This window comes from Macaca thibetana, chromosome 1 (assembly GCF_024542745.1).
Source record: "Macaca thibetana thibetana isolate TM-01 chromosome 1, ASM2454274v1, whole genome shotgun sequence".
Classification (NCBI taxonomy): domain Eukaryota; kingdom Metazoa; phylum Chordata; class Mammalia; order Primates; family Cercopithecidae; genus Macaca; species Macaca thibetana.
The window spans coordinates 62,698,070-62,712,723 of record NC_065578.1 but is presented as its reverse complement, the minus strand read 5'-3'; the positions used below and the strand labels follow the sequence as shown (position 1 = coordinate 62,712,723).

General features: G+C 35.3%; 2 protein-coding genes and 1 long non-coding RNA gene across 7 annotated transcripts in view; 2 read left to right on the top strand and 1 right to left on the bottom strand.

Annotated features, from left to right (window-relative positions):
* EFCAB7 (EF-hand calcium binding domain 7) overlaps positions 1 to 10,092 on the bottom strand; it is a 53,334-nt gene extending 43,242 nt beyond the window's left edge. For both annotated transcript variants that reach the window (XM_050755353.1, XM_050755437.1), the window contains exons 1-4: positions 10,006 to 10,092; positions 7,799 to 7,986; positions 1,171 to 1,382; positions 446 to 532 (exon numbers count right to left, since the gene is read on the bottom strand). In XM_050755353.1, coding sequence (XP_050611310.1) covers positions 446 to 532; positions 1,171 to 1,382; positions 7,799 to 7,986; positions 10,006 to 10,043 — 525 coding nt within the window. In that variant the 5' untranslated portion in view covers positions 10,044 to 10,092. The remainder of the gene's footprint in view (positions 1 to 445; positions 533 to 1,170; positions 1,383 to 7,798; positions 7,987 to 10,005) is intronic.
* The window catches only part of LOC126934963 (uncharacterized), a 159,699-nt gene that overhangs the window by 13,113 nt on the left and 131,932 nt on the right, over positions 1 to 14,654 (top strand). The gene's annotated exons all lie outside the window — the stretch shown is intronic.
* ITGB3BP (integrin subunit beta 3 binding protein) overlaps positions 10,078 to 14,654 on the top strand; it is a 74,760-nt gene continuing 70,183 nt past the window's right edge. For all 4 annotated transcript variants that reach the window (XM_050755608.1, XM_050755679.1, XM_050755762.1 and 1 more), the window contains exon 1: positions 10,078 to 10,461. In XM_050755608.1, coding sequence (XP_050611565.1) covers positions 10,190 to 10,461 — 272 coding nt within the window. In that variant the 5' untranslated portion in view covers positions 10,078 to 10,189. The remainder of the gene's footprint in view (positions 10,462 to 14,654) is intronic.

The window sequence follows — 14,654 nt, the reverse complement described above, 5'->3', positions numbered from 1 at the left end:
GTAGACTTGCATTTGTTCAAAATAATTTTTATGATTCTTCTACCCCAGAAAAGGTACATTTCTGAGTAGAATCTCTATGTTTATGTGTGTATCTGTCTGTGTGTGTGAGCACACATGTTTTTTAACTTGGTTATATGATTTTTAATGTAGTCATCAGATTGCAATTGTGGGACTGGAAAAATTAAATTTCATGCACAATATTTAAGGATGTCATTGCCAATATTAAAAAGATGCATCCCTTTAAAAATAATTTTCTGACATGTTAATTAGTTGACATGTTAACTGATTTAATTGCTTCACAATGTATACATATATTAAAACATTACATGTACACTGTAAATATATACAATTTTTATTTGCCAATTATACCTTAATAAAGCTGGGGAAAAATAAAAACACTTTTCCAACACAGTATGTACATTTACATCAATGTGAGCTTATGTACCTTGATGTAGTCAAATTTGCCATCAGCATTTACATCAGTCAAATTTATTATGGCATTTACTTCTTCTCGAGTCATCTTCTCACCTCTCTGAAAAACAAAAAAAAAACGAGATTTATTTTAAAGCAACATGATTACTACTTTGTTATTCACAGGGATAGTGGAAGCACATTTTAATCTTTTCCATAGTTTTAAGGTATTGCTTCATTATAAATTATGAGTATTATATATAAAGAAAGAATGAGGCGGCTATATAAATTTCACAATTTTATTAAATTTTGTGAAAGTGTGCTGAATTTCAGTTTACTAAATAGTAACTAAAACCTGAATACTATAGAGTCAGTTATAACTGCTATTGAATTTAGGGGAATGATATTTTCTAACATTGTACCAAAAAGGAGAATGGATTCCTAATCCCATTTATACTTGGTTTTCCTTTTACTTATCACATATGGAACTATCACTGATTTTCAAAGAGTTCTGGACAGGAACGAATTAAATAGGAGCACAAGGGGGTGGTAACATAAGCTCAATTTTATACTTTATCTTTTATTTACAAAGAACCTTTCATCCAGAAGGATCCCTAAGTACTTTGTAAATAACATGTAAGTAATTCATTTCACCTCTCAATGAAATAGTTATTTTTAATGTAGACTTTGGTAGTCAAAGCTAGATTCCAAGCTCTTTCACAAAATATGCATATTACAAAACAGTTTTACTGATCTTACCTTCGTTAGAAATTTATAAAGGTCAGTGTGTAAAATACAGCCATCATCATTTACATCTAATTGCTTAAATGATTTTAGTAGTTCTGCTTTTGAAGTAGGTTTTTCCTTCCTTAAAATTATACAAAAATCATCAAAATTCAGTTTGGCAGTTTGAGGAGTCCAATACTTATTAATGGTCTTTTGGGATGGATTTCTTCCTGCATGCTGAAGAGCTGCCCAACAAAACAAGTATTATTTGTGATTATAACACTTGGAATTCGTACTTAAGTGCATTTTTTTCTTCAAATCACTATGTATTATGATATTTAAAAAACACTATACATATACCAGTACATTACCTTTGGTGTTATTTATCTAGTGATACCAAGATAGGCCTGACTTTGAAAAACAAAAATATTTCCAGGCGCAGTGGCTCATGCCTGTAATCCCAGCACTTTGGGTGGCCGAGGCGGATGGATCACAAGGTCAGGAGTTCAAGACCAGCCTGGCCAAGATGGAGAAACCCTGTCTCTACTAACAATACGAAAAAATTAACTGGGCACAGTGGCAGGCGCCTGTAATCCCAATTACTCAGGAGGCTGAGGCAGGAGAATCGCTTGAACTCGGGGGGTGGAGGTTGCAGTGAGCTGAGATTGTGCCACTGTACTTCAGCCTGGGTGACAGAGTGAGACTCCATCTCCAAAAAAAAAAAAAAAAAAAGAAAAGAAAAGAAAAGAAAAACAAAAATATGTATGCCACCACCTAAAGATTATTTAATTATTAACGCCAGAATTAAATAGATTTTCCTTATTCTGACAGTTTGGTTCTCAACCTACATGGTTTAAATAATTACCAATATCTGATTACTTAAGAGCTTCTAAAAGCTCTTCTAAAAGCTTCTAAAGGAAATACAAGATTAAAAACAACCATCCATCTACTTAATTGTTTGGGGGACAAAAGGATAACACAAAAAGTGTGAATTAGTACTTTTTCTGGCTAAATAAATACCTTAATGACTCTTCAGCCATAAATAAGAAGGAAATCCTGTCATTTGCAACAAGATGGATGAACATGGAGGACAACATGTTAAGTGAAATAAACTAGACAGTGAAGACAAATACAGCATATCTCACTTGTGTGGAATCTTAAAAAAAAAAAGTTAGTATCATAGAAGTGGAGAACAGACCAGTGGTTACTGGAGACTGGGAAGGGGAACTGTAAGTACTACCTAAGTACTCTGGGGGTAGAGGAGGATGGGGAAAGGTAGGTCAATGGGTACAAAGTTACAATCAAGATAGTGGGAAATAGGTTCTGGTATTCTATTGCACAGTATGGTGACTATAGTTAGCATTAAGGTACTGTATATTACAAAATAGCTAGAAGAGAGGCTTTTGAATGGTCTCACCATAAAGAAAAGATAAATGCATGCAGCGACGGATATACTAACTACCTTGATTTGATCATTATACAACATAGAAATGTATTGAAATGTCAAATTGTACCTCATAAATACATACAATGTGTAAATTTAAGAAACAAATATCTTAATGAAATGAGAAAAGCATTCATTTAAGACTATCAGTGTCAACAGGCATGATATCTAAAATGTTCATCATTGCTAGGTACTAAGCTTTCAAAAACATTAATCATGTTCCAAATGTCAAATATATGCACATAAAGTATCCCTTTGTAGTTATGGCCCTGCTAAAAATCAAGAATGTCAATATACTGTAAGAGAAGATTATTATAGAGATGCTATGGTCAAACTACTCTTCATTTTTAACCACATCCTTCTATCTATGGAGAGCAAAGAAGTACATGTGAGAAAAGCTTTGTATATTTACATATGTCATATCACACTAAAACACAATAGTTAAAGCAATTGCAAATATTTTGAACAGCTGAATAGAAGTAACTTGGTAATTTGCAAATACATCTCTGCATACTGAAATATAACATTTTCTAAAATGAACCAATGATAAATTTCCTAAGCACCACAGAAGGAATTAACATAATTTTAAAAGGTACAATTGTCCTGAATTGTACTGCCAAATTCTATTACAAAATCTTATATTGGATAGTTCCAACTATCTTTATAGGAATTCACAAGATCTGTGTATCACCAATCAGCATCAAAAAACGATAATTTGGATATTCTACAATTTAATGTAATAAGGACCAATAAGTATAAAACAATTTCACTAAAGAAATATCCTCATGGAGATAGAAACCAGATCAGGGTAACAAATACAGATATAAGTGAGTCAGTTATATTGAACATTATTGTGCACTAGTATAGGCTGATTTTTGTTCATCAATACGAACTTTTTAGTTCCAAAGAAATTTTATCATCTAGGATGGGCGTGGTGGCTCACACCTGTAATTTGGGTTTACAATTACACTTTGGGAGGCCGAGGTGGTTAGATCACCTGAGGTCAGGAGTTCGAGACCAGCCTGGCCAATACAGTGAAACCCTGTCTCTACTAAAAATACAAAAATTAGCCGGGCCTGGTGGCATGTGCCTGTAATCCCAGCTACTCAGGAGGCTGAGGCAGGAGAATCCCTTGAACCCAGGAGGTGGAGATTGCAGTGAGCCGAGATTGCGCCACTGCGCTCCAGCCTGGGTAACAGAGCAAGACTCCATCTCAAAAAAAGAAATTTTATTTTATTGTTATTTTTTTTTTTTTGAGATGGAGTTTTGCTCTTGTTGCCCAGGTTGGAGTACAATGGTGCAATCTCGGCTCACTGCAACCTCCGCCTCCCGGGTTCAAGCGATTCTCCTGCCTCAGCCTCCCAAGTAGCTGGGATTACAGGCATGCATCACCACACCTGGCTAATTTTGTATTTTTAGTAGAGACGTGGTTTCTCCATATTGGTCAGGCTGGTCTCAAACTCCCGACCTCAGGTGATCCACACGTCTCAGCCTGCCAAAGTGCTGGGATTACAGGCATGAGCCACCACACCTGGCAAGAAATTTTATAATCTAAATAGGAAGTCTACATCTGAGTGTAAAATTGCTATCTATGGCCATAACTTATGGGTAATAACATATTAAAAATCCATAAATAAAATTCTCTTCTCCTCTAGATTATGCCAGTGACTTTCAGAGCTAACAGAAATTGCAGTTGTGGTAACTGCCATCTTCCATACACCTATAAAGGCTTTGTGGAAATTCATTGCATTGGAGATAATATAAATGTTTTTATTTCCACGGTTTTATTTTGGATGTCGACAAAAGTCCTGATTACCACACTGCCCTAGCAACAACATGTAAGTAAGTATTTTGCCTAGTGTGTAAATGAACTATTCTTTAATTCAGCTGTTCACAGAATCAAAGAAATGGCATATGTGTTTTAGGATTCCAACTCCAGCCAACTCCTACCCTTTAAAAGCTGGGAATACAAGTAGATGTAAATGAAGTTGTAATTTTTTTTTTGCCTCTAAAATATTTTTATTTTAAAAAGGCTTAGTGTGCAAAGATGCTCATCATATTGCTACACTACTGCTACTAATAATAAAGGAAACAATGTTCAAACAATCAAGGAGTAGTTAACTGAATCATGGTACATATACAGAATGCACTTACACAACTACTAAATTAATTTTATGGCAATGAATATTATATAAAATTTTCTGCAAAATTTCTTCCTTATTGTTAAGCCTAAAGTGCCTTTTGTCTAAGGTTCTTTTTTTTAATCTTTAATTTTTGGAGGTACATAGTAGGTATATAAGATAAGATATTTTGATACAGGTATGCAATAATTACATCAGGGTAAATAGGGTATCCATTGCCTCAAGCATTAATCCTTTGTTTCAAACAATCCAATTATACTCTAATCATTTTAAAATGTACACTTAAATTTTTTTTTTTACTACTGTCACCCTGTTGTGCTAGCTAATACTAGGTCTTATTCTTTCTATTTTTCTATTTTCAATTTTCTCCCCCCACCCCCACTACCCTTCTCAGCCTCTGATAAACATCATTTTACTCTCTATCTCCATGAGTTCAATTGTTTTAATTTTTAGCTCCCATATATAAGAACATGTGATGTTTGCCTTTCCGTGCCAGGCTTATTTCACTTAACATGATGACCTCCAGTTCTATCCATGTTGCTGCAAATGACAGGATCTCATTCTTTTTTATGGCTGAATGGTACTCCACTGTGTATATGTACCACTTTTTTTTTTTTTAAATCCATTCATCTATTGATGAACTCTTACACTGCTTCCAAATTTGGGCTATTGTGAATAGTGCTGCAGTAAACATGGGAGTGCAGATATCTCTTCAATATACTGATTTCCTTTTGGGTATATACCAAGTAGTAGAATTGCTAGATCCTATGGTAGCTGTATTTTTAGTTTTTTAAGAAGCCTCCAAACTGTTCTCCACAGTGGTTGTAGTAATTTACATTCCTACCAACAGTGTATGAGGGTTCCCTTTTCTCCACATCCCTGCCAGCATTTGAAGTTCACATGAAAGAAAATTATATTTTATGTTCCGTTTTGAGAAAAAAGGTGTGTAACTTTTTCTCACAAGTGGTAGCTTAGCATATGCTTGCTGCTATCTTTAGTAACAAAGAAAATACTGTTTTAAAAAATGTACTGGTAATTAGAAAAGAACAACTTTCTCAGAATAAAATTAATTATGCCAAAACATGTACTCAGTAAGCAGAAATACCCATATCTAAGAAACTGATACAATCTATTTCCTACTAACTTTAATCTCTAGGTTTAGAATTAGTTGGATCTAATTATTAAGTTTGATGGTAGTAAAAATATTAGGTAGCTGTAGATGTTTAAATTTTGACACCATGATATGGATCTTTTGTCAGGGTTTACTTTTAAAGTTCTGACATGAGTCTATAATGCCTGTATTATTTATAAATTGACAAAAAAGGAACTTAAAGCTATAATAATGCTACTTCTCTATCCAATCTTAAAATGGAAATGCACATGTTATATGTATAAGTGGCAGAAGGATATAGATGAAAGACATAGCAATAAGAAGCAGCTCTGGTTCATGTTACTCCTTTTTAAAAAATAGTTCATCTAAAATCAATTATTACAACGTTAACAGAGTATTCCCCCCTAAAACCAAAAGTGTATATAACACTGAAGAGACAAACACTGCATTGTTATCCTCCCAGATAATTTTATAAGATTGATAACACCTTAATAATACATACACATTGATTCACAAACTAAATGCCATAGTAGTGGAAGGCATGTTAAACTTTTAAACTTAGCAGATTCCTTCTCTTAGTATATTTTCAAAACAGTAACAACAACAACAACAAAAAAACTCAGACATTTTAGAAAAAATGGCAAATTAGAAGTAATTTTAATTTACTGGCCAGGTGTGGTGGCTCACGCCTGTAATCCCAGCACTTTGGGAGGCCGAGGTGGGCGGATCACCTGAGGTCAGGAGCTCGAGACCAGCCTGGCCAACATGGTGAAACCCCGTCTCTACTAAAAATACAAAAATAAGCCAGGCATGGTGGCATGCACCTATAATTTCAGCTACCCAGGAGGCTGAGGCAGAAGAATCACTGGAACCCAGAAGGCAGAGGCTGCAGTGAGTTGAGATTACGCCACTGCACTGCAGCCTGGGAGACAGAGCAAGATTCCGTTTCAAAAAAAAAATTTATTGGATGTCTGCCTAAACATTTAATGTATAAGAATTAAACACAAATACTTAAAATTCAAAATAGAGCATGTTAGTTAGTAATTTTAAAATAATGTAAATCAAAATTAAACATGACTTTAAAAGTCAGTCATGTGCATTTGCATTTAAACTACTTTACAAATAATATATTTTATTTAGACATCAAATAAATTTTAATCTCGTCAATTCTTGTATTCCTCAAAATACATTTCCTCAAATAGATCTTATTGGATACAAACTCAAGACACTGCTGCAAAAATATGTCAGGGTTTTGGTTTAAGAAAATTCATTCTAAAATTGGTAAAATAACTTAGCTTCTCTACCCATAAAGTTATTAGCCTTGATGAAACTGACATGAGTAGTCAGTGTTATCTAGTACTGTTGTTTATCACTCTCTCATGACTAAAGATCTCCAAATCATTTGATACTCCTGGCAAGGACCAAATTTGGTGGTTTTGGGGACCTTTGTAATGAGAGGAATTTTTAAATGTGATGAAGGACAGAAGCAATAAAAGACAAAACAAAAAATAAAAATAAGAAATAAAAAAACCCAAACTCAATTCTCTTTTAAAAGTTCACTTATCTCTCAATACTTCACTTTTTTCAGACATTCCACCCATTTTTACATATCCTTTACACTTTATGGGTCAAATCCAGACTAGTGACTTAGAGGCCAAAAGTGTTTTAATTTTATTATGATAAATCTTAAAGCACCAAAATGAGAATTAAAAATATCTTAAGCAAGTAGTAATTGACAGAAGCTTTCAATTACCCATCTAGTTTGTATAAACATTGAAAGTTTTATTTGTAGTTCCTAGAATATGTAACTATATAATATGACATAATAGCTTACTATAGTTCCATTGCTCAAGCTTCACTAAGAAATTGGGATGATTCAACAAGGTAATTCTAATTTCAGTCTTTCTGACCTATGTATTAACTTTCAACAAAAAGGTGAAAGATTTAAAATTTTAAAAAATTTACCCAAGTAAAGTTGATCTTTAGAAATAATGTTTTCCAAGCTGCTTTTGAAGACAGTTAAGTAGGCAGCTCTACAATTCATATAAAATATTTCCTCTTCAGTTAGTGGAAATTTCTTTGTTCGAGGACTCTCTGAAGGTGTTGATTTCTGATTGGAGAAAGTTGCATCGCTTCGTGGACTGATCGCCATTCTATTGAAAAGTAATTTAAAAACTTGTTTGTCAATGTGAATCACTAAAATGCAAAGGTCACCATGTCTTTCACATACAGGGAGGAGAATTAAGATTTCATACATAGAAGAAAGATGAAAATTTATAACTTTTATGAAAAAATCAAGATATTAAAAGTTTTATATGTGGAAGAAAAAGATGAATATTATAGTTGTATATGGACGTATTATACATTAAACAAGAATAAGCCCTTGCAGTTGATTTCTAATTTTAGATATATACATATGTATATATACAATTGTTCAAGTATGTAGTAATAGCCAAAAGAACAAAGATATATACAAAAGAAGAATCACTGAACAAAGGAAAAGCACACATCTATTCTCTCAAAATAAGAAAGTCAGATGAGACTCTTCATCAGGTTTTTAAGAGGACCAAATCAGTTAATACATGTGAAGCATATACAATACTGCTTGGCACGTAATAAGTGCTAAATCAACTGCAGATAATGAGAAACTCCAGAATAATGAGAAACTCCAGAATAATGAGAATTTGGATATGAGTGGTAGTTGGCACCCATCTTCCACAGCAGGATCAGCAAGATCATTTCATTAACATCTCAATAATGCAGCCCCACATTTCAAATAGCTATATTTCAAAAGTGTCATTTATAACATTATCATAGTTTTACTGTGTTCCTTTATTAATAACAATGTTTGAGGTTGATATAGCACCTCTGTACATAAGAGCTTAAAGAACTGTCATACATCTTGTCTTATCCCTATTACAGTGGTCAGGTATTTTTTTGTCCGTTTTACAGATGAGGAAATTGAGGGGTAGCGATGTCACCCAGCTAGCAGTAAGTGGCAAAAAGCCGTAAATTTCACTAACAGTTTATTCTTTGTTAATGTGGATATAGGTTTACTGAAGAATGGTTACTATGGGTTATCAGATTGGTCTAACAGCTTCCAACATTACTCTAACCAGCTTTGACTTCTAATATACACTCCAGCCAACTAAATTGAATATTTCAAGTTCAATAATAAGATGATGCAGGTAGGGTCCCCTTCAGGACTCATTGGATTCCTACTCAGGAGACCTAAATCATTTGCACCTTTTTGAATTATATAGATCTTTTACACTTGGGAAAGAAAGATAATAATTGCTTACCATGGATGAAGTACCCTATTTATAATACACAGGCCGCCTGCCTGACACTTTCATATTACACCAGGTTTAGAAGGACCCCACAGGGATGTGGTGTCACAGTCTGGTTACTGCAAATTGGTATTACTATAATTAAGCATCAGAGTTTTAAACACATATGCGTGCATGCATCTCCTCACAAGTGTGAAAGAAAACTGTTTCAAGAAGGAAGGGAGAATGAATTTCACTTTGCAATAAGCAATTTTAAAGTGTAAGTATTTTTTAGGATCGTCCTCAAATATTCTTTCCAAACAAGGCAACTCCCTCACGTGGAAATCGCAAGGCAGAAATGTGCCAGAATTTTATTCTTCTCCTTTCTGTGACGAGAAACCAAACTGAAGCTTAAATAAACATATAATTGCACCCCCCGCAGGCTTGGAAACCTCCTTTATTTAAAACTCCAGCCCGAGACTGAGACAGGGGCCTAGAGAGTACATTGCAGCAAACGGCTCCATAAATAACCAGCCACACAACAGCAAGAAAAATAAACTGTTAACAAGCGCCTAAGGCTTCTACCAGGCCAAGCGAAAACAGAAAGCCATCCAGTCACCGTCCCTACACAGTGAAATACTTTCACAGGTAATCTCGGGCACCATCTCCCTATTTTTGTATTCCTCTGGAAATAAAACCGCATTTACATGTACATTGTAGGTATACACATGGACCAAATGTTTATGACAGAGAAGCAGACAAAGCAGGGGAAGGAGAAGCAGCCACACAGAGAGGGACAGAGGGAGCGAAGAGATAGAGACAGCGAGCTGTTTGCTACCTAATTCTAGCTCACAAACAAGGAAGCGCAGCCAATTCTCTTCGGCGATTCCGCGTTCCCCTCACCGCAGCCGGACAGATCTCGGCCTTTCTCTAATCACCATGGCAACTGCACCTCACCGCCACCGGAAATAAGATGCAGAGCTCTTCCCCAAACGATCCGGCTAGAAATCTAGGAAGCGCTGATCCAGAGCGCACAGAGACAGCTGTGTTGTTCCTCTATCGCGGGGCCAGATAGAGGAGCCGCGGTATGGCCAGAGTAGTGACAGAGAGTGCTCTGTTATACCCAGCAGAAACTGGGTGCTCTCCTGGGCCTAAACTCCCCTCCCGCTCCTTTGCTCGCTCACACCCGGATCCTTCGTCGCGGGGAGGGTGTTTCCGCCCGGCCGCGGTGGGCGTGACGCAACGTCCAGCGCGCGCTTTTCATGCCTTGGTGTTTCCTTTGGCGGAGTTTTTGTTTTCAGAAGATGCTGGGTTTGTTTTATTCAGCTGCAGTGGTGCTTCCCCGAATCTCAGAATGCCGTAGGTATCTCCTCCCCCGGGTATTGCTGTTTTGGGGGGCCCTCTGCAAGAAGAGTAGATGTTATGTGGCCCAACAGCCTTTCTCGTTTTCCTATTTTTTCGGAGTATAAACTTGTCTCCTCTGTCGACAGACAGTTCTCGCTTGGTACCCTCAACTCTACGTCTCCTCCAGCGGTACTCATACGACAGTCCTTTGCTTTCTGTTTCTACGATGCTTTTGACAGATTTTGTAAGCTGTGGGCTGTATTTAAGATGATGTCTAACTTGAAATAACATAAATAAGGTTAACACACAGAATGAAACAGAGTAGATAAAAACAGGCCTTCGTAGTTTGTCAGTCCCTTGCCTTCATTAATGTGGCGCGTTCATATAAACCCGTGGGAGAACTCGTGGACTGGGCCTAGATACCTGGATTCCAGTTAAGACTCTCACTGTTGGGCAAGTCGCTTATCGACCCTGAGCTTCGGTTTTCTTACTTATACAAATAAGTTTGTACTGCATGATCTCTAAATTCCCATCCATGACCAATAACCTGATTATTGAGAATGACCATAGTGGGAATAGGCATTGTGCTAGATAATATTCATCTATTTTTCCTATCCTTCATCCATCCTATATTGAGATGCATAAAATAGTTGCTACCCTATAGAAACTTAAAACAAAAAAAAAGTAATTAAAGGTGGGAGTGGGGTGGATATCAAACACCTGTAATTCTTCCCTGGCTGTCCTTATCCTCAGGCTGATTTAGGTACCCCCTCTAGTGTAACCTATTCCTTAGTTTATTTCAGTATTAAGTAAAATGCAAAGTAACGCAGCTGGGGAAATATTTGCATCAAATAGGAATTGACATGAAAGGGGAAAGCTATACAGAAATGAAAACTTATATTTATTCAATCACGAATTACAATGTGGGTGCTGTGTTAATCAATTTATCTGTGTTTTTTCGTTTAATCCTAAAAGACTTTAGGGGATAAGAGCTGCTATTATCTTTACAGATAAACCCATCACCTAATATGGTGTTCAACACAGCTACCAATAAATGCATGTTTTACTGATGCCCTTAAAGGTTATGGAGTATTGAGGAGGTTTTCCTTTCCCCAGAATTAAGCAAAGAGACTTGTTTCCCTACTCTTGCATTATAAAAATCATCCAGTTCTCAGATAAACAAAGCTGCAAAGATAATGTCACACACAAACACACACACACACACAGTCCCTAAGAATGCAATGAAAACAAACGTGTATTTGCCGAACAAGTGGTAATACCTCCTGAACTGTGTGTCTGTGTATACGAGTGGGGAACCAAAAAACTATGAAAAGTGGAACTTTTTTTTTTCTTTTTTTGAAACAGAGTCTAGCTCTCTTGGCCAGACTGGAGTGTAGTGCTGTGATCACAGCTCACTGCAGCCTCTACCTCCCGGGCTCCCACGTACCACCATGCCTACTTTTTTTTATTTTGTAAAGACGGTGTCTCCATGTTGCCCAGCCTGGTCTTGAAGTCCTGGGCGTAAGTGATCCTTCCACCTCAGCCTCCCAATGTGTTGGGATTATAGGAGTTAGCCACTGCGTCAGGCTTAAAAGTGGACCTTTTTGACAACTGTCCTCCTAACATGCACAGGAGATGTTATATTAGGCTTTTAGATAAATATATTCTGATAATAAATATACAACCTTAAAGTTGAGGTTAACATCTCACATATATAGCTAATATATATTATATGTGAGACTAGCAATTACTTTGCTAATTTTCTAAGTTTTAGCAAAGTGATTTAAGACCAAATCAGCAGTTAAGTAATGCATAAAACATAATGACATATTAGTAGAGAATCTCCATCATTGTTAGTAAACTAAGTTTTTTTTGTTTGTTTGTTTTTAATGTGGTTACTGATAAGGTCATAAATGAGTGGTGCAAATAGCTATCTTGGCAAGTTACGTATGACGGTGGATTCATTTTTAAGTGATGTTGAAATGGTGACTATTTGGTATGTATTTGGAAGACTAAATGTGTAATACAACTTATGGGAGGGTGTGATCTATCTCCTAATTTCTTAGAACCTTGAGCAGAAAAAAATTCAATACTACAATGAGTAGTTGTGAAAATATACATGGTCCAAATGAATCTAAAATAAATGAGAAACAGCAAATGTTCAGTGACAATAGAGTGGATGGATGAATCTTAACGAGTTAAAGAACCAATTTGTATGAGACTACATTTGTTATCCTTATAAAACTTAAGAACAAGCCAAAATAAGCTATTTATGGTTATATACGTATGTGATAAGATTATTGTTAAAAGGCAGAGAAATGATAAATACATTTTAATAGATGACTTTTGAGGGAAGCAAATAGATGCATGTATACCCAATCATATTGGTAATGATCTAGTTCTTAAATTATGTGGTGAGTTTATGGGTGCTTATTTTCTTATGTTTTATAACTTACACAGCTTACATTTATTCATTAGTATCCATTATTCATTAGTATTACATTTATTCATTTAGTATGTACTACTTAAAATGTTTTTTAAAAGGATTTAGAGATTACCTATCTTAAGTCCTCACTAAGTGTAGCTTTCTATGCCTTCTCTGATCCTTTGGAGGAAGCAGATGAATTAGATAAATGCTGCTGTTGGTTTCGTTAGGCTAATCATCTTCCCTTCCAATCTTGCTCCTTTTTCTGTGTACATTATAAAATTAGCGACATAGTCATTTCTCTATCTAGGTTGAAACCTTCCCTTTTTTTAGATTTGAAGTGGAAAAATCATGGACTTTGGAGTAAGACAAACAGGATTTGAATCTTGAGTCTGTTAACCAGCTGTGTGCTCCTTAGATTGTTACTCAGTGTCCTCATTGATAAAATAGTTGCTCAATAAGTATGTATTAATTGAATGATAAAGTTGCTACTTTGGAAAGATTTCATTCTATGTAGACAGATACATGCCTTTTTAGTAGCTCTTGCTATAAGTAATCAAATCCCATTCTAGACCTTTTTTCTTCTACCTTTTGCTTTATAAAGCTTCCTTTAAAAAATACCATTTGCTTAGTCTTTCTAATTAGTGTACATCATCATGCTAATTCAGCCAAGGATATTCTCTACCAGAGTTAACTTTATTCTGTTCCAAGCTATGACTGAACTAAAGCTATAAAGTTGGAATAGCATTATTGTTGTAGAAAACTATTCATAACAGTAACTAACAGTGGGGGCCATTCTGCTGATGTATTTGTAGTCTGAGAGTTTTCTGAGAGAACTTTAAAATGTGCTGTATTTTCCAAGATAAGGGAAAATGAATATAAACGTATCCTGGATCTTTATTGTGCCTATATGCTGTAATCATGTTGATGCTACTGCCAGGTACAATGATTTTTATTTTGTGGATTGATTATAAAGAAATAGGTGGGTGGAATGATGTGTCAGGCCAAGTGAAAGTTAACCATTAAATAAACATCCTTTGAATTATAGTAGATATTCAAAGTTATATAATTTCTTTTATAAATAAAGTGTCCTGCATTTTAAAAGAAGATTGGTGAAATCATTAGTACTTTATATAAGAAAAATACGAAATTTAAATGCAATTCTTTCCTGCTTGTAAAAGTCAGTAAAGTCTAATAGAGGAAGGTATAATAGAGCCTTTTTGGCTGAGCGTGGTGACTCTCAACTGTTGGTTTAACTTAGAATTTTTTTACTTCATAATAGTGTGAAAGCAATATGCGTTCAGTAGAAACTACTTCAAGTACCCATACGACCATTCTTTACTTTCAGTGCGGTATTCAATAAATTACATGAGATATTCAACACTTTATTTTAAAAGAGATTTTGGATTAGATGATTTACCCAACTATAAGTTAATTTAAGAGTTCTCAGCACGTTTAAGCTATGATGTTCAGTAGGTTAAATGTGTGAAATGCATTTTCAACTAATAGTTTCAATTTACAGTGGGTTTGTTGTAACATAATCCTCTTGTAAGTCAAGGAGGATCTATATATTTTTTGCTTTCAACTTCTTAAAAAGGCGAGAATGTTTAAAGCAAAAATTAAACACTATTATGGGGTTATATGTAGACATAATGTGTATGATACTAGTGGCACAAAGCACAGAGGGAGTTGACTATAATGTTGCAAGATTCTTCTCTTTTACATGAAGTAGTACTGTATTATTATAACTCTAGATAGACTGTGATATGTTAAAAAGGCATAT